The sequence below is a fragment of the Crocuta crocuta genome, unplaced genomic scaffold (genome assembly GCF_008692635.1).
Source record: "Crocuta crocuta isolate KB4526 unplaced genomic scaffold, BGI_CrCroc_1.0 scaffold647, whole genome shotgun sequence".
NCBI classification, from domain to species: Eukaryota; Metazoa; Chordata; class Mammalia; order Carnivora; family Hyaenidae; genus Crocuta; species Crocuta crocuta.
In genome coordinates, this window is record NW_027531286.1 from 384,249 (window position 1) to 405,712 (window position 21,464).

The 21,464-nt window shown below is 49.3% G+C and overlaps 1 protein-coding gene across 1 annotated transcript; it reads left to right on the forward strand.

Moving 5' to 3' along the window:
- The first annotated feature begins 93 nt into the window (after positions 1-93).
- On the forward strand, positions 94-12,009 carry CCS (copper chaperone for superoxide dismutase). Its single transcript, XM_077771374.1, has 8 exons — positions 94-214; positions 536-608; positions 6,418-6,555; positions 6,769-6,946; positions 7,478-7,538; positions 11,362-11,439; positions 11,511-11,614; positions 11,687-12,009. The coding sequence occupies exons 1-8, from the start codon at positions 176-178 to the stop codon at positions 11,838-11,840; spliced, it is 825 nt and encodes a 274-aa protein (XP_077627500.1). The 5' UTR covers positions 94-175; the 3' UTR covers positions 11,841-12,009.
- The last annotated feature ends 9,455 nt before the right edge of the window (positions 12,010-21,464 follow it).

Here is a 21,464-nt window from a genome sequence, read left to right on the forward strand (position 1 = left end):
GTGCGCCTGCGCAGTCAGAGCTTGCCAAAGCGCTCTGTGAAGGGGGCGGGGATTACGTGCGCGCGCAACCGGAGGCGGGGCAAAGCGTGGCTTCCGAGGCCCGCCTCTCTGTGACGCAGTTGGAGGTTTGCACCTAAGTCCTCGAGCGCTTTAGGTCTTCTGGCAGGTGCCTGGGATGGCTTCGGACTCTGGGGACCGCGGGACTGCCTGCACGGTGAGGGTCGAGGCCTCGTGTGGGAGCCTCTCTGGGCAGAGAGCCTCGGCCCCCAGGGTTAACGCAGGAAGAAGGGACGGAGGAGACACCTGGGGCGGGGCCTGGGGCCTCCCCGGAAAACCGCTGGGGTTCTTGGCGTTGACGTTGGATGTTTGGGGTGTTGGTCTTGGAATGATCGTGACTGAAAATGAGGGCGCTTGAGGAGGGCTCACGTGAGGACGTTTTCCTGGGCCTTCAGGGCGCCCAGAGGGGAGGGAGTGAAACAGGGTCACGCAGGAGGGGTCCCCAACTCTCCTCAGCCCGTCCCTGCCGCCCTTGCAGCTGGAGTTCGCGGTGCAGATGACTTGTGAGAGCTGCGTGGACGCGGTGCGCACGTCCCTACAGGGGGTGGCAGGTAAGAGCCAGAAATAACCGCGGACAGTCTTGATGCCTCTAGAAGGAGCCGGCAAGTCTCTTAGACCAACCCTACTCCCATTTACAGGTGTAGAAATTGAGACCCAGAAAATTCAATTGAGAATTGAATATTCTCTTTTTCTTAAAAAAATTTTTTTAAACGTTTTTACTTATTATTGAGAGACAGAGCATGAGCATGGGAGGGGCAGAGAGAGAGACAGAACCCGAATGAGGCTCCAGGCCCTGAGCTGTCGGCACAGAGTCCGACGCGGGGCTCAAACTCAGGAACCACGAGATCGTGACCTGAGCCGAAGTCCGACGCTTAACCACTGAGCCACCCAGGCGCACCCGGAAGGAATATTCTCAGTCATATGGAGACACAGTCAGAGCCTAGAGTGGGATCTGAAGCCGGCCCTGCCAGAGCCCTCTACTGGCTCTGACACAGTGGTATCGCACATGTCAGGTGCCCAGAGAATGAGGAGCTAGGCTGAGGATAGATAGCCCCACCTACAGAGGGCGTTCCCTGGATAACAGGCAGCTCTTGCTTGCCCAACAACATAATCTTGACAAAGCAAACGGTAGCCCTGGCCATGTTCCATGCTAGGCAGCTCCTGATTCTTCCAAGCCAGTTAACTGGTCTGGAGGTGACCTTGCACAATCAGAGATATCTGAGAGGGCAAAGCCACCAGCATGACCCTGGGAACTGCTTTCCTTTGATTCTGTTAAATGTTCATCCAGTCTTTCAGCAGGTATGGAGACACTGGGGGGCTTTCTAGGGAGAAGTGTTGGCAAATGTTTCAGACAGTCTGCCCTCAGGTAACGAGCATGCAAGCATTGCTCATGGAAGAGAGCAGTTCTGGGAGGAGAGGAGATGGGTTCTGAAGCTAGGGCGTGGTGGCGCTTGGCCTGTATAGGGCAACAGCAGTAGGTTGTAGTATGTGCTCTAGGGTCAGACTGTTTATGGCCAGATTCCCCTCTTTGCCACTGAACGGCACTTCATGCATGTTACTACCTGGGCCTGTTTCTTCAGCATTTAAACAGGCATAATGGAAACTACTCTTCAGGACTGTCATGAAGAATAAGTTAATACACGTAAAGCACTTTAAAAAAATCTTTGGCATGGAGTGAGAGCTCACTAAATCTTAGAAATTATGAGAGGATAGGCTTACAGGTGGGAGTCTGATTGGGCAGAGGCATTTGGGGACAGATATTGAAGCAGAGAGAGAGAGAGATTTGCTCTCTCCGGGAGGCCTGGGGCTTTGGAGAAGAGGGTTCTGCTCTTCTAGGAAATAAGTGGGAGAAGCTCCAGGCCCAAGGCTCACTTCCTTGAACCCTTGTCACACATCCTAGAGTTCTTTGTGGTTTTATGTTTTCTCTCTTACTAGGCTTTGAGCTGGGGTTTGAGCTAAACAAGGCCTGGCCTGGCCGCACTCTGCACCAGCTGCACTGAATCTTGCTCAGCTAGGGAGCCAACCTTGGTTCAGACCAAGGTCAGGAGTTGAGGAGGTGCGTATCACAGGGAACTTCTCACTGGGGCCCTCCCACTTGAGAAGCAGAGAATCAGCTCTTAGGAGACCCCAGAAGACCTACCTGCATGGAAGCCAGTCCATCAGAAAGCCTTGTCTGCTGTATATCTAAAATATGTTCAGAAGTGAGCTTCTCTTTTTTCCATACTTTGGCCTTAATAACGATCCAAGTCATTTTACCTTTCTCTGAACGACACAGGAGCCTCATCTTTGGGCTCCTTGTTGCCTCTGTTGCCCACTCCAATAGCTTTCCCATACAAAAGCCAAGGCGATTTTTAAAAATTGTGCCTTGGATGATATCGCTGTCCTGCTTAAAATCCTCTAGAAGTAATAATGTTTGAGAATGTCCCATGGGCCAAGCACTGCTCCTTTAGACCTTTAATATTTCTCTGAAGAAGGTAGTGGTATTATCTCCATTTGCAGATGAAGAAACTGAATAGAAAACTCAACAGAAAGGTTGAGTAACTTGTCTAAGGCCACACATCTAGTATGTGGCAGGCTCAGAATCCAGGCTCCAGAGTCCACGTTCTCAACCACTATACACTGTGGCTTCTCCCAGTGGCCTCCCATTGCATCAAAATTAAAATCCAGATTCTTTCCTTTTGGGCCTTGTTTGACTGGTCTTCACTTACAGCTTCATATCTAGTTATTCTCTTATTTATTTATTTAAAATTTTTTTTAGAGAGAGAGAATATGCATGAGTGGGGAAGAAGCAGAGGGAGAGAGAGAATCTTAAGCAGGTTCCACGCCCCATATGGAGCCCGAAGCAGGACTAGATCTCATGACCCTGAGATCATGACCTGAGCCAAAATCAAGAATCAGATGCTTAACCAGCTGAGCCACCCCAGCAGCCCTCTAACTCTCTCTTTACTCTCAGCTCTAGCCACGCTGGCTTTCCTCTCTTGTTAGAACATATCAAGGTCATTCCTGCCTCAAGGTCTTTGCCCATGTTGTTCCCTCTGTTGGAATACCCTTGCCTGACTACATTCAGGCCTTCACTTAGAGGTTCACGGAGACCTTCCTTGACCAGTGTAAGTGGCTTGCCCCCGAATTGTTCCCTAACACCTGTTTCACTGATCACACTTTTCACTCTCTGAAACTCTGTTGTGTGTGCATATTTGACAGTTGTATCCCTGCACTGGAACCCATGCCATTTCAAGGGTCAGAGTTGTGACCTGACTCGTTCCGTGCTCTGTTTGCATTGCCTGGAACATGGCATGTGGCAGGTGCCCAGTGTATGCTTGTCAAAGAAGGAAAATACACAAAGTTTCTCACACTGTGCTTATCTGAGCCCCTGGAGCCTCAGAACGTCAGCCTTTGGGGCTCAGTCCTACTTCCGGTGGGGCGAGGGGACCAAACATCAGCTTTGGGGTTGGACAGGCTGCCTTCCAGGCCAGTTGAGTCACCCCCTGGCCTCGTCTCCTCACCTGCCAGAGGCGGACAGTGTCATCATCCTGATGTGTGTAAGACAGAGCACAGCTCTTTGCGTACCCTGGAGTCAGACCACAAACATTCTCCCGTTACCCTCCGTGCACCCACTTTGCAGCCATCGGCACCCCAGGGCATCTCTGGGGGGACCCAGAGCTCCCAGCACTTCAGAGGCTACCTGGTGGCTCAGGATAAAATTTTGTTTGAAGTGAAGGCCAGTTTGGTAATTTGGAGGGTGTTCTCACAGTCACCCTGCACTTGCAGGAGAGGGGAAGCGTGTGTCCGTGCGGTGTGTTTGTCTGATGTCTGGCAAATTCTGCCCCTCCCCCGCTCCCCCAGCCGTGTCGCGGCTGCTGCAGGGGATCTGAAGACACAAGCCCGTGAGAGAGATTCCTGTCTCTTGGGTGCTACCTCCCCCTAATAGCCTTTCCCAGTTTTGTGCCCTGGGCTGTTACTCCCATCTCTGCCTGATGGTTAATCCACACGGAGTCTGGCTCCTGCCACAGCCTGTGAGCTCCCTGAGGACAAAGTCCAGTGCTTTCCCTTTTTTTTTAAATGTTTATTTATTTCTAGTAGACAGAGAGAGAGACAGCGTGAGCAGGAGAGGGTCAGAGAGAGAGGGAGTCACAGACTGAAACAGGCTCCAGGCTCTGAGCTGGCAGTCAGCACAGAGCCTGACACGGGGCTCGAACCCACGAACCACGAGATCATGACCTAAGCGAAAGTCGGACGCTTAACCGACTAAGCCACCCAGGCACCCCAGTCCAGTGCTTTTCCTGACCCTGGCCTCCTCCGTGCCCCGCACACACCTGTTCAGAGAATACGGAGGAGGGAAACCAAAGATGAAGGGAAAACCAGTAGTCTGTGTAGCTTTCAGTTCACGGGGCACCAGCTCAACAGGGTGAGACGGCTTATTTAACCTTTGTCTTCTGGACGGCCCACGGCTCCCCTGGGCTTCACCCTGCAGAGCCACGGACACATTTACTAAGACGAAAGCAGAATGGTGGACATCCTGCAGGTGAAAGCGGCATTCTAGTTCCCAACCCATCACCTGTGCGCTCCCTGAGGGTTTGAGAGCTCTCTTAAAAGGCTTGGGAGGCCTGAATATCTGAATGAAAGAGAAGCCCCTTCTCTTCCTTCTTTGAGTCGGCTCAGTGGTCCTCAGAGCTGGGCGCGTGTCAATCATCCCGTAGTCTGTGTGCACACAGGGTGACTTCAGGGGTTTGGAGGGCACTGGAGACACACTGACTTTGGGACCTGACCCCCGTGGACCACACAGAGCTGCACTCTCAGGGGGATTGTAAGCGGTGCAGCGGGAGTTACTGGGGGGAAGGGAGCTCCTGCGTGAGGACAGAGGAGGGACTGCTTCTCAGGGTGAGTGCAGTGTCTGGGCAGGGTTCCAGAGCAAGGTTGCCTGAGATGAATTACAGTTCCTCGATTTACCACCCTGTGCATTCAGGCAAGGTTCTTCAGTCTCTCTGTGCAGTCTTCTCATCAGTATATAGGGATAACAGTGCCCACCTCACAGGGTTACATGAGTATCAAATGAGCTAATATGGGTAAAGTATAAAAAAGCCCACAGTGCATGTGTGGAAATGTTAGCTCTCATCATGATGGTGATAGCACCCCCATTTTATTTTATTTTATTTTATTTTATTTTAGAGCACATGTGCACACAGTGGGGAGGGGCAGAGAGAGAGAAAGAGAATATCAAGCAGGCTCTACTCTCAGGACAGAGCCCAACTCAGGGCTCAATCTCTTGACCCTGGGATCATGACCTCATCCAAAATCAAGAGTTGGACACTCAACCCACTAAGCCACCCAGGTGCCCCAGCCCCCCTACTTTTTAAATTAATCTATTTTGAGAGGGGAAGAGAGCAGGAGCAGGGGAGGGGCAGAGTGAGAAGGAGAGAGAGAATCCCAAGCAGGCTCCCTGCTGTCAGTGCAGAGCGAGACTGACACTTAACCGCCCAGCCCCCTCTTTTGATGTGTGCGGCAGTTTTGTTGACATAATTCAAATATCGTAAAATACACCCATTTTAAGTATACAATTCAGTGGTTTTTAATATGTTTAGAGTTGTGCAGCCATCACCACTATCGACTGTACATTTCATCCTATTATAAAGGAATCATACCCTTTGGCCCCCTAGCCCCTGGCCCCTAGTCTATTGTTGCTACAGGTTCCCCTATTTTTGATGTTTTGTCCATAATGGTACATGTAATATGTGGTCTGCTGTGACTGGTTCTCAATATGATATTTTCTAGGTGCATTGCTGTGGTAGCATTAATCAGCCCTTTGATTCCTTTTTATCTCTTTATGGTTGAGAAAAATTCCATTGTATGGATGCACATTTTCTTTTCTTTTTTTTAATATTTATTTTTGAGATAGTATCAGTGGGGGAGGGACAGAGAGGAAGGGGGAGACAGAGGATCCGAAGCAGGCTCCATGCTGACAGAAGTGAGCCTGATGTGGGGCTTGAACCCACAAACCGTGAGATCACGGCTGCACATTTTTTTTATTCGTCAGTTGATGGGCATGTGGGTTGTTTCTCCTTCGGTCTATCATAAATAATGACATACTGATGGCCCACTTTTATAAAAACATCTTAAATAATTACCTATCTTAAGTTATAAATAACTCCTGGCATGTAACAAGGACACACAAGAATCCTGGGGGTAAGGTGGCTTTATCCCACTTTATTTATAAAGCCACAGACTCAGAGAGGTTGAGGCCCTTACAGAGCCAGCAGGCAGCTTCTGAGCTTACCTCCAGCCATGGGAAGGTTGAAGATGAGGATGGGGAATTACCACAGGGTGTCAGCCCTCTGCTGTCCTCTCCCCCCTCTCTCTTCCCAGGTGTCCAGAGTGTGGAGGTGCAGTTGGAGAACCAGATGGTCCTGGTGCAGACCACCCTGCCCAGCCAGGAGGTGCAGGCCCTTTTAGAAGGCACAGGGCGGCAGGCAGTGCTCAAGGGCATGGGCAGTGGCTTATTGCGTGAGTAGCCACTAGGGCCCCGGCCTTGGCTTCCCTGGGAGGGAGGGGGCCTGGAGCTGGTGCACATCTAAACCGTAGGATTTGGGAGTTTGGGGTTCAAGCGGCTTTGGGGAAGGCATGCAAGGTATGTGGGGCTCCCTCCTTGCCCTTTCTGAGCTGATGAAGGTGTGGGGTGGATGTGATGAGCCAGCCTGGGTGTCTGCTACCTTGCAGAAAATCTGGGGGCAGCAGTTGCCATTCTGGAGGGGCCTGGCCCTGTGCAAGGGGTGGTGCGCTTCCTACAGCTGACCCCTGAGCGCTGCCTCATCGAAGGGACCATTGATGGCCTGGTGCCCGGGCCGCATGGACTCCACGTCCATCAGTTTGGGGACCTCACAGGGAACTGCAGCAGGTAAGTCCCCTGTAACTTCCCCAGTGACATCTTCGTTTCCCCAGCTGTGCACCCACCATGGCAGAGGCTGTATTCAGCCGTCTACACATGCTTTCACGCTCGTTCCTCGCAAGTACTATAAGGCATATATACACAGACCCAGTGTACAGATGAGGAAACGGAGGCTCAGTCAGAGGCCCCAGGGCATGTACATGGTAGAATGGGATTTGAACCTTGATGTTCCTGCTCATAGCCACCTTACTGCCTCTGAGAAGGAAGTAACTTCTGCTCGACACAGAAGGGCAGGTCGCTATGTCGTGGTGTTCATCATGCTGTGATGCAATTAGTTGCTTACTCATCTGTGTCTCCCCAAAAGGTTTATTGAGGGCAGGACCCACATCTGATTCCTCTCAGTGCCCTCAACCCAGAGCCTGTTACAGAGTGAGCCTGTTTGGTGAGTGAGTGAGTGAGTGAGTGAGTGAAATAGAGAGGATGGATCGCCTGGGCTGCAAGCCACTGTTTTGCCGCCCACCTGCTACCTTTCCTTCTTAGCTGCGGGGACCACTTTAACCCTGATGGAGCATCTCATGGGGGCCCTGAGGACTCTGACCGGGTAAGTGTACATCTGGGTGAGGCTTAGGCTGCCGGAGGGCCCGAGGCCTCAGGCAGGGCAGGCTGCTCCCAGGGCCTTAGCGTATGATTCCTTTTTGGTGGGATCCCCTCACTTTACTTTCTTCCGTTTAGAAACATTGACCCTCTCTGTGGTTGAGGCCTGCCCCCCAGGAGCTCACAGTCTGGTGAGGGAGACCCTCAATGACCCCGTGGTTGCAGGGCAGTGAGATGACCCTTGAGGGAGCCTGTGGGAAGCCCCAGGAACCCAGAGCAAAAACCTGATCCGGCCTGAACCTGAGGGCATGGGAGGTGGGAGAAAGCTTCCTGGAAAGCTAAAGGCGTGGAAGTTGAAGGTTTTGCCCGAATGAAAAAGGCCATTCCTGATGGTGTGACCCCCAGCCTGGAGTTTTCATTTTTCACCAGAGAATTGTTGCTCGTCGGCAGTGAGCTGCATGCTGCCTTGGCTTTTGCTTATCTGAGTATTACTTGTTCTGTTAGTTATTCCACATTTTCCTGTAAGTTAACGCCGTTTTTTTCCCTCAGGTAAATTTGGTTGTTTTTAATGCTATAATCTATCACGGAAAGTTTCAAACATTCCAAAGGAGAGAAACTTGTCCCAAACTCCCATGTCCCCATCACCCAGTTTCAACAGTGACCAACTCATGGCCAGTCTTGTTGTTGTTTTTTTTTCTAAATGTTTATTTTTGGGAGGGAGAGAGTGAGAGTGCATGCGCACAACTGGAGGAGGGGCAGAGAGCAAGGGAGACACAGAATCCAAAGCAGGCTCCAGGCTCCAGGCTCCGAGCTGTCAGCACAGAGCCCGACGTGGGACTCAGATTCACAAACTGAGATCATGACCTGAGCCAAAGTCTGACGCTCAACTGACTGAGCCACCCAGGCGCCTCCTGGCCAGTCGTTTTTCATCTACACCTCCAGCCTTTCTCCACCATTCTTTTGAAGCAAGTCAAGACATCATTTCATGTAATTAAGGCCGATTTATGATTTATTTTTAACAAGAAACCTGATACTGCCACAGAGAATAGAAAATCAGTACTTGTAGCCCTAAGAGCAAGGTCATTGTAAAAATGACCATTGGAGGCCAAATAAATTAAGTGGAGTCCTGCTGGGTTCTGGCCTGCAAGGTCTGAGAACTGAGGAAGGGCAGCTTTTTCTCCTTTATGTGGAGATAAGTGAATGTTAGAGAAGATGGTAAAGACTGAATGAAACCTTTGTCCTGGGTGTCATCCACTTGATGATTGCCCTCACTCAGGAATTTAATGTTTCCTAATGCCTGGTCACATCTCCTTCACTTCTGGGGTATGTATTCCCTCTGCACTTGGAGATTCAGTACCAGGGCAGGCTCTGGGGCCGGGGCCCAGTCCCGATCCTGGGAACTGGCAGCCCCTCTTCACACCCTCCCCGGGCTCACAGGCTTCCTTGATTTGTAATTTCTCTCTGGTGAAGGTTTGCAGCCTTCTGCCACAAACCAAATGAAGCTACTGTACATGTTTCTTAATTCATGTACCTGATTTCTTGGATTTTTGACGCCTCTGTCACATTTCCGGTGCTCAAAAGTTTGACTTCTTTCCCTCTTGCCCTGGGAAGCTGCAGAAGCGTCTCTGTCGGGTCCACTGCGCGGCGCTGTGTTCGCCCTCAGCGTAGCAGTGATCTATCACTGTGAATCAAATCATTCCCACCCTGGGGGTTTAAAACAGCAAGCATTCATCATCTCCGTTTTGGGGCAGGAACATGGGTACAGCTTAACTGGGGGCCTCTGGCTTAGGGTGACTATATATAACCAAGGTATTGGCTAGGGCTGCAGTCATCTCAAGGCTCATGTCACCATTGGCCGGCCTCGGGTCCTCCCTGGCTGTTGGCCAGAGACATCAGTCCTTTGCCACGTGGGCCTCTTCCTAGGGCAGCTCACAAGTCGGCAGCCGGGCTTCCCCCAGAGTGAGTAAGCGCGAGAGGGCGTCCAAGAAGGAGCCGTTCTCTTTTTTGTAACCTAGCCTAGTAAGTGATGTTGGTCCAGCGCACGCGCAGTGGAGGAACCCACAGGGATGTCAGTACAGGGATGCTTCTTAGAGGCTGTTGTCCCCCTAGAGCCTTACAAGGTGCTACGCAGGAATTAAGCAGGTGAAGAACAGAGTGGGAATGTGAGGCCCAGCTGGCGGGGTTGGGGGGCACTCTGTAGGCAGAGCCAGCAGGGAGCATTTGGGAACTGGCAGCACTGTGTCTCTTAGGAAGTGGAGGCCGGAAGGGTGAGAGACCCCCCCCCCCTTGCGGCTCTGCTGTCGGCCAGGCCCCCTCAGGGCAGGGGGTGAAAAGGGGCTGGGCCCAGCTGCTCTACTGTCCGCAGGTCCTTGATAGAGAAAGGGGAACACTTGAGCCAGAGCTGGGCTGCCAAGGCTGCCATGATGACTGATAAGTCCCTTTTGGATTTCTGCATCTGCTTTTGCCCAGCTGGAACTGAATTCCGTGTGGGGATTTACACCAGAGCCCGGCTGTCCCTTTGCACCTCTCCTAACTGGTCCTCAAGCTGCCTTCCCTTCTCCCGCCTGCCTGCAATCCTTGCTTTTCCCGCGCTGTGCTAGAGGCTGCCCCAAAGCAGAGTAACCTTCCCATACCCCTGTCCAAAGTCCTTTTTGGCTCCCCAGTACCTAAGGGCATAGGCCCTGCCAGGCAGCTTGGTATGACATTCAAGGCCCTGGGGCCCGGTTCCACTTGCCCAGGGGCAGGAGCAGGCCGTGCTGCCGGGGCATGCCTCCTGAGGGGCGCTGCCAGGCTGCTTGCTCTCTCAGCCCGGTCCTGAAGATGCTCCTCAAGGCTCCGTATCACCTCCCCTTCCTTGATCTTTCTACCATAAAGGCCCGCCAACGCAGGATAACAAAAAAAAGTGCCCGGTGTAAGCAGATGTCTCCCTGGAAAACGAGATAAAGCAAAAGTGGCGCTTCCTGCTGCTTGTCAGCCCTGTCCCCCAGTGACCTGCTCTGTGACCATTCTTCACAACAAAACCACGTGCACCAGCCCACACTGGCACAAGCACTTGCTTCTGCCTACAGCGTCCGATTGGGGACACATTTATTTGCACAGACGTGGGCCTCCGTGACTTACCAGTAAGGTCCAGTCCCCTGAAAACCCGCTCACTGCTGTACTAACTCTGTGTTTCATAATTGCTAGTCTGTTCGACGTCTGTCTCCCTGCCATGCTTCGAGCTCTTTGAGGGCGAGGGCGGCATGTGCACGCTACAGCACGCCAGCAAACTGTCTGATGGAGGAAGTGCTTGGTATATGTGTTAGGACATTTTTTATTACCTTCCAAGGGAAAAGGTAGGCAGAGCCAACTTCTGGGGGAGGGCAGGTCAGGCTCCTTGCTCCCTGTGTTTCTTCTCTGTGTTCCTGGAGGCTGGGATTTGGGGAACGGTGCTGGCTGCCTCCTGTGGTCAGGAAGCCAAACCTGGCCAGCTTAAGCCCTGGGGAATTGCATGCAGCCCGCCAAGGGCTTGGAGTCCACAAGAGGCTGGAGAACTGGGCTTGCAAAGAAGCAGGAACCAGGCCAGCTTTTGAGGTTGGGTTGCAGGGAGGGTGACAGCCTCGTAGAAGAAGCAGTCTGGTCCAGTGCGCATGACTTCCTAGGAAGGGGGCCGCTGGCCAGGATTTCAGTCCCAGGGAGGGAGCATCTGGTTGCCATCCTTGTGTCCTGGGCCATCCCGTATCTTACCAGACTGCACCCAGAGGAGGACACTGGTACTTTTAGGGAAGGGGAATCAGGACTGGCTGCTGTGCCCCCTGTCCCCCTCTCCTCACCCCCATATCCCACCGCAGCACCGAGGAGACCTGGGGAACGTCCACGCTGACACTGATGGCCGAGCTGTCTTCAGGATGGAGGATGAGCAGCTGAAGGTGAGGTGGAGAAGAAGGTGGGGACCTTTCCCACCAGGCCCGCTGTCTGAGGCTCTTATCTGCCCTCAAAGGTGTGGGATGTGATTGGCCGAAGCCTGGTCATCGATGAGGGAGAAGACGACCTGGGCCGGGGCGGCCATCCCTTATCCAAGATCACAGGGAACTCGGGAGAGAGGTGAGTGACGCCGCCACCGNGGAGCCCAGACTGGTTTCCAGTGCCCGCTCCTGACTGCACATTCTCCCTCAGGTTGGCCTGTGGCATCATTGCACGCTCCGCTGGCCTTTTCCAGAACCCCAAGCAGATCTGCTCCTGCGACGGCCTCACCATCTGGGAGGAGCGACACCGGCCCATCGCTGGTGAGGGACGAAAGGAGCCAGCCAAGCCCTCTGCCCACCTCTGAGCACAGCCTCAGCCTCGGCAGTGTGACTGTGCTCCCAGCTGAGCACCTCTACCTGCAGAGAGAGGGGAGGGAGGCCCCGCTTGCCCAGTCCCAGCAGAACTCGGGTACAGGGTGCGTGGGGTTGCTGCGATGGTCCCTTGGCAAATTAAAGTTTTATTTTCATATAGAACTTTGGCTTTTGTCCGTGTCCCAACAGTGTCCCTTTATGGACTTGGTAAATAGTCCCCCTACCAATCTCCCTTTGAGGACCACCTCTTACCTTTGGATTCAAAACTGGATTCAAATCCACACACTTCCAGAGAGCTGCGCCCTCCTCCCCAGGGTCAGTGCAGGGCCCCAGCACTCATATTCCCAGCAGGGCAGACGCTGTGTTAGTTTCTCTCCCTGGATGGACTTGTCACAGAGGATTATGGGGGTTGTGGGCGGCCCTCTTCTCCCTGCCTCGTCAACCGAGTGTCAGAAAAAGCCGTCTGCGAGGAGAGGGATGAGGCAGCGGCACGGGGAGAGCCTGAGAGCTGTTGGATAACCCCAGACGCTCGAGTCCCCATGCTGGGCCTTGCCTGTGGCTGGCTACTTCCACACCTGGGGACCAAGAGAAACTCCTGGATTTTCCTAGTGCAAACCCCCCCACCCCACTTTTTAAATTAATCTGGCTTGAGTTGATTTCTTTACTCACAAGTAAAAGACTTTTTAAAAAAATTTTTTTTTAATGTTTATTTATTATTGAGACAGAAACAGAGCATGAGAGGGGGAGAGGCAGAGAGAGAGGGAGACCGCGAATCCAAAGCAGGCTTCAGGCTCTGAGCTGTCAGCACAGAGCTGAACGTGGGGCTCGAACCCAGAAACCATGAGATGACCTGAGCCGAAGTCAGATGCTTAACCGACTGAGCCACCCAAGCACCCCAAGACTCTTAAGATAATAAGTGAAGTGCTTGGCGCAGGATGCGGCACACAGGAGGTTAAGGGAACGGTGGCTGTGCACTTGCGGCCACATGGGGCCCCCGGAGGCCGCCCCAGGCAAGCCCCTGCTCTCACTGGGGTGGCTCATGTGTGAGGACTAGTGTGTGGGGCTAGGGAGTTGGGGCCTCCCCACTTATCATGTCCACCCCCCCCACCAGAGCTTGTCATGCTTGCTCATTCATGACAAAACTGTTTTTGTCACAGTGGCTGTCAGAATACAAACTTTGTCCCTTCCCCTTCCTGCTCAGAACCGGGCGGGCGGTTTTACAGTTAGCCGGCCCTGGCTGAGATGTGCCTGGCTCTGCTCCCACTCCCCAGGCCTTGCCTGTTCCTTGGTCACAGCTGCTGGCTTTGCCTCCAGCCCTTGAACCTGCTCTTTCTTGTCAAACCTCCACTGGTAGCTTTTTGATTCCTGGGAACCACCTTTTAATCATCGGGCCCGGGGTGTCTTCACACCCCCCACCCCAGACCATTGCAGGAGCTGCTGTTGGATGCTGCACACAGCCAGCCCATGACCTCCACCCCCCTCTGGAGCGACAGCTGGAGTTAACCCTTTTGTGGCTAAACCTCTTAGTAAACTGAAGGAATCAATACCCCATTAGCTTTTCTCTCTTCTAAACTTTTTTTTTCCTCTTCTAAACTTTTAAGCATGTAGTAGTCAAACTTTGGTTTTAAATCACAGAACACTGTTCAAACATCTTGCAAGCCCAATGGTGAAGCATATACAGAAGGGTGGCCAGAGATGCTTAGCCCTGACTAAGGCCTTCCCCAAAGTCCTGGGGCTCCTGGGAGCACAGTGTGAAAATCTTTGCCAAATTCAGTCATTTTTGTGTGACCCCCTCAATCCCTGCCATGTGCACAAACCATTTGTACTGTCATTTACCAGATACTTTTTAAACATTTTATCCACTTCTAGAGGCACCTGGGTGGTGCAGTGGGCTAAAAGTCCAACTTCAGCTCAGGTCATGATCTCATGGTTTGTGGGTTTGAGCCCCGTGTCGGGCTCTGTGCTGAGAGCTCAGAGCCTGGAGCCCGTCTTCAGATTCTGTGTCTCCCTCCCTCTCTGACCCTCCCCTGCTCATGCTATCTCTCTCTTAAAAATAAATAAAACATTTAAAAATTTTTTATTCACTTTTAAACTTAATTTAAAAAAATCATATTAGGTAATACCCATATAGTCATTATTAAGTCCTAGGCTCTTTTCTAAACATTTTACGTGCAATCCGTCACTAAATCCTCAAGATAATACTACACGGTAGCTTCTGTTATTATCCCATGTTACAGATGAGGAAACTGAAGCACAGAGTGGTTATGTCACTTGTGTAAGGTAAGGTCACACAGCTAGTAGTGTGGCAGAGTCAGACTCAGGTGGTCTGGCTCCAAGTCTATACTCTTAACCATTCTATCGGTTCTCTTGGAAAGTATGGAAAGTAAGACACATTTGTCATAAATAGAAGATTGCTAGAAAAAGAACGTACATACATAGTAGTTAAAATAAAAATTGTTCATCCACAAACTGCCCCGACATTGTGTGTAACTTCAGTGGTTTTGCACTGCATTTCAGGGAACCCAGACACTTTCATTTTTTAAATGTTTATTTATTGAGAGTGCACAAGGAGGTGGAGGGGCAGAAATAGAGGGGGAAAGAGAGAATCCCAAGCAGGCAGTGCAGTGCAGAGCCTGAGGTGGGGCTCAAACTCACGAACTGTGAGATCATTTCCTGAGCTGAAACCAAGAGTCAGATGCCACCCAGGTGCTCCGAACCCAGACACTCTCTTTTGCCCCCTGTCTGGCCAGCCATCATTTATGATTTTTTTCCTCTGCCACAGCTGTTTTCTCAGTGGTGCCCTACACACAACCTCATTAGCCATGTCTCTGGTCTCTCCCTCCCTCTTCTCTCTGGGGTTTCCCCTTCTGGCAATCCCATTCATTCTGGGATTCCATGTCGTGGGTTTGCAGAGCCGTGAATATTTCAGGAAACTTCTGTTTTCCCAAGTATGAGACCTTCTTCCCAGCTGAATCCCAGCCGGGGGGGCCCCGTGGGAGTCCCTCTTCTCAAGGACTTGGAAGGTGCAGGTGGCCGTCCTTGGAAGAGATGGGGCTGTTTCCGAAGGCAAGTGCAACTCTGGCTTCTGAAAATCCTTCTCCCTGTTCCTCTTGTCTGTCTTCTCTGACTTTTCCATAACCAGTGGCTCTCAGGTGAGGGCTCTTGTGGTCCTTGGGCCAGCAGCAGGGGCATCATCTGGAAAGGTTTGACATGCAAATTCTGGGGCTTCACTCCAGACTTACTGAATCAGAAACTGGGGGTGACGCCTGGAGATCTGTTTTGTTTTATTTTATTTTATTTGTAATTATTTTTTAAATTATTTTTTAAAATGTTTATTTTTGAGAGAAAGATGGAGCGGGAGTGGGGGAGGGGCAGAAAGAGAGAGGGAGACACAGAATCTGAAGCAGGCTCCAGGCTCTGAGAGATCAGCACAGAGCCCGATGGTGGGGCTTGAACTCACGAACCAGGAGATGGTGAGCTAAGTTTGAAGTTGGATGCTTAACCAGGGGTCCCTGGAGATCTGTTTTAAATGCCTTGTAGGTGATTTTGAAGCACACTAAAGTATAAGGGCTTCTGGTCTCATCTTAAAAAAAAAATGGTTAGCTTAGGGCCTGGTGTCATTTAAAAAATGGTTAGCTCAGGGCTCTCAGAGCAGTGTGTCTGCTTGCTGTTCCCTCTCGTGGTTTAGGAGCAGAGTCCAGGATCTCCTCCATCCCCCAAATACCTCTCCTCAAATGTAAACACCTATATGATACCCACTTCTAAGAAGGACTTGGTGTAGTTAGCCAGAGAGGAGATTATACCTAAAAATCTAGGTGAGTGAAGCACCATTATAGAGAGGGCTCAGCTTTAATACCAAGAGGAGAGAACTAAGGGTTCCCATGGCCTCAGCGCCTACTAATACCACTAACAATTCCAGTACGAAAGAACTGTCGCTGGGTTTATGATGCACATAAGTGATATTGGTGCGCTAAAAAGACTGCTAGTGATTACTTTCTAAAAATAAGTGACCGTTGGGGGCACTTGGGTGGCTGAGTCAGTTGAGCATCTGACTCTTCACTTCGGTTCAGATCATAATCTCACAGTTCTTGAGTTCGAGTCCCGAGTCTGCGTTGAAAGTGTGGAGCCTACCTGGGATTCTCTCACTCTGCTCCTCTCCCACTTGTGCTCCCTGTCTTTTTTTTCCCTCTCTCTAAATAAAACTAAAAAAAGAATTATTGTGATTGGCTGATATTGGACCTTAATGTTACCAGATCGTAATCCCTGGAAGCTGTAAATTGACTTTATTTGGGAAAAGAGTCTTTGCAGATGTGATTAAGTTAAGCATTCTGATATAAGGCGGTTATCCTGGATTATCTGCGTCTAGACCCTAAATGCAAGCACATGTATCCTCACAAGAAAGAGGCAAAGAGGTTTTGTTCTGTTTTGTTTTGTTTTTCAAGTTTATTTATTTATTTATTTTGAGAGAGACAGAGAGCTCGCAAGCAGGGAAGGGCGGAGAAAAAGGGAGCAAGTCCCAAGCAGATTGGGCAAACTCAGTGAGGAGCCAGATGCAGGGCTTGAACTCACAAACTGTGAGATCATGACCTGAACTAAAATCAAGAGTCGGATGCTTAATGGACTGAGCCACCCAGGGGCTCCCAAAGAGAGTTCTGATATAGAGAAGGAGATGGGAAATTAGATGATGCTGACTCGGAAGATTGAAGTGATGCAGCCACAAGCCCAGGAATGCCCACAGCCCCTGGAAATTGGCTGGAAGAGATGAGGAATGGCTCTCCTGAAAGTCCCAGTGGGGAGCAAGGCCCTGCTAAGGACATGGTTATTGTCCAGTGCTATTAATTTTGAATGTCTTGCCTCCAGAACTGGGAGGGAAGGGCGCCTGGGTGGGTCAGTCGGTTAAGCGTCCAACTTCGGCTCATGTCATGATCTCACGGTTTGTGGGTTCGAGCCCCACATCAGGTTCTGTGCTGACAGCTAGCTCAGAGCCTGGAGCCTGCTGTGTCTCCCTCTCTCTCTCTGCCCCTCCCCCACTCATGCCCGGTCTTTCTTTGTCTCAAAAAAAACCCACAAAAACACAGAACTGGGAGAGAATGAATTGTTGCTTTAAGTCACGCAGATTGTGGTGATGTTATAAAGCCACAAGAAACTGATGCACTTATGATTCAACTTTATTAAAGTTACACATTCAATTTTTGTAAATGCTTATTTAATTTTGAGAGAGAGAGACATGGAGTGTGAGTGGGGGAGGGTCAGAGAGAGAGGGAGACATTGAATCTGGAGCAAGCTCCCAGATGTGGGGCTCGAACCCATGAATGGTAAGATCAGAATTGGACCAAAGTCAGAAGCCCAACCAACTGAGCCACCTAGACACCTCTAAAGTAACACATTTAAAACTTAGTTTTCCTTAAGCCCTTAAGTTCAAATTATAAAACTTTTACTCGATTATAAATTGAGTAAAATAAAAAGTATTATCTTTACCCTTTTTTTGTATATAAAATTGAGGTTGGATACATTGGGCTCTCTTACATAATCATACCTATTTGCAACTAAGTTCCCTCAAAGTTTTAAAATTGTATTCGTGGGGGCCAGCGATTGGGTGACTCAGTGGATTAAATGTCCGACTTTGTTTTGGGTCATGATGTCATCGTTTCTGTGCTTGGGATTCTCTCACCCTCTCTCTCTACCGTCCCCCTCCCCCCCCCACTCAGTAAATAAACTTAAAAAGAGAAAATAAAATTGTATTTGTGGTTGCCTGAGCGGCTCAGTCAAGTTAAGCTCTTGATTTTGGCTGGGGTCATGACCTCACAGTCCTGGAATTTCCCCGCGTGGACTCTGAGCTAAGCATGGAGCCTGCTTGGGATTCTCTCCCTTCCCCTCCCTCTGCTCATTTCCCGCTTGTGCACACTCTATCTAAAAGAATTAAAAATAAATAAACAAAATTGTGTTCTAATTCTCTTAAATATCCAAGGATGCCTGGACTGAAGCTAAACTTCCCAACATGCTTCTATTTTAAATGTATAAATACAGTGAAACCAGGCTGCTACCGTTTACAGACCTAAAAAAAAAAAAAAAGATACTATGTATTTTAGCTAACAATCACAACCCCCGGGGCGCCTGGGTGGCTTAGTCGGTTAAGTGTCCGACTTTCGCTTAGGTCATGNTCACAACCCCCAAAAATCAGTTTTTAAAAACATTTTCTTTTGAAATTATTTTAGATCCACAAAGAAGTTGCAGCATGGATGGATCTGGAAAATATTTTATGCTGAGTGTAAGAAGCTGGCATAAGAGCCATATGTTTGTATGATTCTATTTGAAATGTCTTTTTTTTTAATGTTTTTATTTCTGAGAGAGAGACACACACACAGCGTGAGCAGGGAAGGATCAGAGAGAGAGGAAGACACAGAATCTGAGGCAGGCTCCAGGCTCTGAGCTGTCAGCACAGAGCCTGATGTGGGGCTCAAACCCACAAACCGTGAGATCATGACCTGAGCCGAAGTCGGGCGCTTAACCCACTGAGCCACCCAGGCGCCCCTCTATTTGAAATGTCTTAAAGAGGCAAATCCAAAGTCAGAAGGATTCGTGGTCACCAGAGTCTAGGGGAAGGTGGGGATGGAGAGCTCATGAGCACAGGGTTGCTTTCTGGGGGTGATTAAAATGTCCCAGAATTAGATGGTGGTGACGGTTATCCAATCCTGTGAATATACTAAAACCCACTGAATTGTACACTAGAAGGGTGAATTTTATTGCATATGAATTATATCTCAATATTTAAAAATCTGTTACTTAAGAAAAAACAGCAGAAAGCTCACTGTTAGCTTCCCCAGCTTCCTCTAATGTTAGTTTATGTACCGAGAGTCCAGTCGTCAAACCCAGTTAATTAACACTGAGACAAGACTAGTCACTGAACTGACCTTTGTTCAAGTCTCACCAGCGCTACCGCTAATGATCACTTTCTGTTTTGGAATCTGATCCTAGATGGCACATTGCCGTTAGCTGTCCTGTCTCCGGGTCTCCAATCTGTGACAGTTTCTCAGACTCTCCTGGTCTTCACTTTCTTGGCTCGATACTCCTGATGGGTACTGGTCAGGTATTTGGTGGCTTGTCTCTCCGTTGGGTTTGTGGGCATTTTCTTGTGGTTAGGTTGAGGGTACGTCTTTCTGGCTCGAATACCACAGAAGTGAAGTGCACTTTTCTTGGTATATCATGTTGATATATCTTATTACTGCTGTGGTTTAACGGGATCACTTCATAAGGATGCGTTTCTCCAGCAGAACCTTAAACATTTCCCCTTTGTAATTAGTAAATATTTTGTGGGGAGCTACTTGGAGACTATATAAATATTCCATTTTGCATCAAACTTTTGCCTACTGGTTTTAGCGTCTAAAATCATTTTTTTATTGTGGCAAAATTACATAACAGAACATTGACTATTTTTAACCATTGAAAAAATTTTTTTAACATTTTTTTTGAGACACAGGAAGAGACAGAGCATGAATGGGGATGGGCAGAGAGAGAGAAACACAGAATCCAAAGCAGGCTCCAAGCTCTAAGCTGTCAGCACAGAGCCTGACGTGGGGCTCGAACCTACAAACTGTGAGATCATGACCTGAGCTGAAGTCAGATGCCCAATTGACTGAGCCACCCAGGCGCCCCTATTTTAACCATATTTAAGTGTACATTTTTTGTGACTCATGTACATTTGCATTGTCATGCAACAAACGCCCTTATTCATCTCCAGAGCTTTTTCATCTTCCTAAACTGAAGCTCTCTCCATTAAACACCAACTTCTCCCTCCCCCAACACCTGGGAGCCACCATCTGTCTCTATGGATTTGACTACTCCAGGGACTTCATATAAGTGGAATCATATAATATTTGTGCTTCTGTTATTGGCTCATAAAACCCATTTTTTAATTAAAATTTTTTTTATGTTTATTTATTTTTGAGAGGGAGATACAGCATGAGCAGGGGAGGGGCAGAGAGAGAGGGAGACACAGAATCCAAAGCAGGCTCCAGGCTCTGAGCTGTCAGCACAGAGCCTGAAGCGGGGCTCGAGCCTACCAACATTGAGATCATGACCTGAGCCAAAGTCAGACACTTAATTGACTGAGCCACCCAGGTGCCCCTAATTTTTTAGTGTTTATTTTTGAGAGAAAGATAGACTAGGAGCAGGGGGAGGGGCAGAGAGAGAGGGGGACAGAATCTGAATCTGTCAGCACAGAGCCTGACACAGGGCTTGAACTCATGGACTGTGAAATCATGACCTGAGCCGAAGTTGGATGCTTAACCGACTGAGCCACCCGGGCTCCCCTCAATTTCTTAATTACACCTTTTAAATTAGAAACACAAGGGGCGCCTGAGTGGCTCAGTTGGTTAAGCGTCCGACTTTGGCTCAAGTCATGATCTCGTGGTTTGTGGATTCGAGCCCCGCATCAGGTTCTGTGTGGACAGCGAAGGGCCTGGAGCCTGTTTCAGATTCTGTGTCTCCCTCTCTCTCTGCCCCTCCCCCACTCATGCTCTGTTTCTCTCTGTCTCAAAAATAAATAAACTATAAAAAAATTTTTTTAAAAATTAGAAAACCGAGACTGATCTGTCAGATTCTCTAATATGTCAACATTTCTTTAACATTACACCCATTTTGGAGGCGCCTGGGTGGTTCAGTTGGTTAAGTGCCCAACTTTGGCTCAAGTCATGATCTCACGGCTGGTGGGTTTGAACCCCGCATGGGGCTCTGTGCTGACAGCTCAGAGCCTGGAGCCTGCTTCAGATTCTGTGTTTCCCTCTCACTCTGTTCCTCCCTCACTTGCAGTCTGTCTCTCTGTATCTCAAAAATAAATAAGCATTAAAAAAATAAACATTAAAAATAAAAAAAAAAGCGTTACACACTTTAAATATCAAATATATTCAGATTTCCCCAAATACAACAAAAATCTACTTGAGAGCTTAAAAGTGTTACTACTATGTGTTTCATTTACTTCATCATGTTTATTTTTAACTCACAATCTTCCCAGTATTAAGATAAATTATCCATTAAAGGGACAATTTGTCAGCTGACAAGAAGTTGGGGTTAGAGACCCCAGGATCAGGATTGCTTGCCTCTGGAGCCACAAATGTCAAGGGAGATTCTTCCTTTAAATTGAGTCTTCCTTCAGTTGTTGTTGTGGTGGGGTGCTGGGGTGGCTCAGTGGGTTAAGGAGCTGACTGGTTCTAGTCATGATCTCGAGGCTCACGAGTTCAAGCCCCGCATCGGGCTCTGTGCTGACAGTTCAGAGCCTAGAGCCTGTTTCAGATTTTGTGTCTCCCTCTCTCTCTGCCTCTGCCCTGCTTGAGTGTTCTCTCTCTCTCAAAAAAAAAAAAATATATTTTTAAAAGTTTTTTTTTTTTTAATTGTTGCTGTGGTAACAGAGAACTCCCAGGCCAAGTCCTACAAATGTCTTTACAAACGATGGTTCCTAAATTCAGATTAAGCCTGTGAGGTATGTTTTCATAATCTCTTAAATTTATTACCTGAGTTAGGCAATGAAAATTGTGTAAACTGCCCCTCCCCCACACTTGTAGTTCTCTTCTCTATTTAATTAAACTAAACCCAAATAATCTATCAGAAGTTGACTTCTCTTT

What these genes read in the sequence shown, in the direction of transcription:
- CCS (XM_077771374.1), top strand. Translation starts at nt 176, where the DNA reads ATGGCTTCGGACTCTGGGGACCGCGGGACTGCCTGCACG. An exon ending in TGGAGGATGAGCAGCTGAAG is followed by an intron (nt 11,440 to 11,510) that starts GTGAGGTGGAGA and finishes CTGCCCTCAAAG; the next exon opens with GTGTGGGATGTGATTGGCCG. An exon ending in ACAGGGAACTCGGGAGAGAG is followed by an intron (nt 11,615 to 11,686) that starts GTGAGTGACGCC and finishes ATTCTCCCTCAG; the next exon opens with GTTGGCCTGTGGCATCATTG.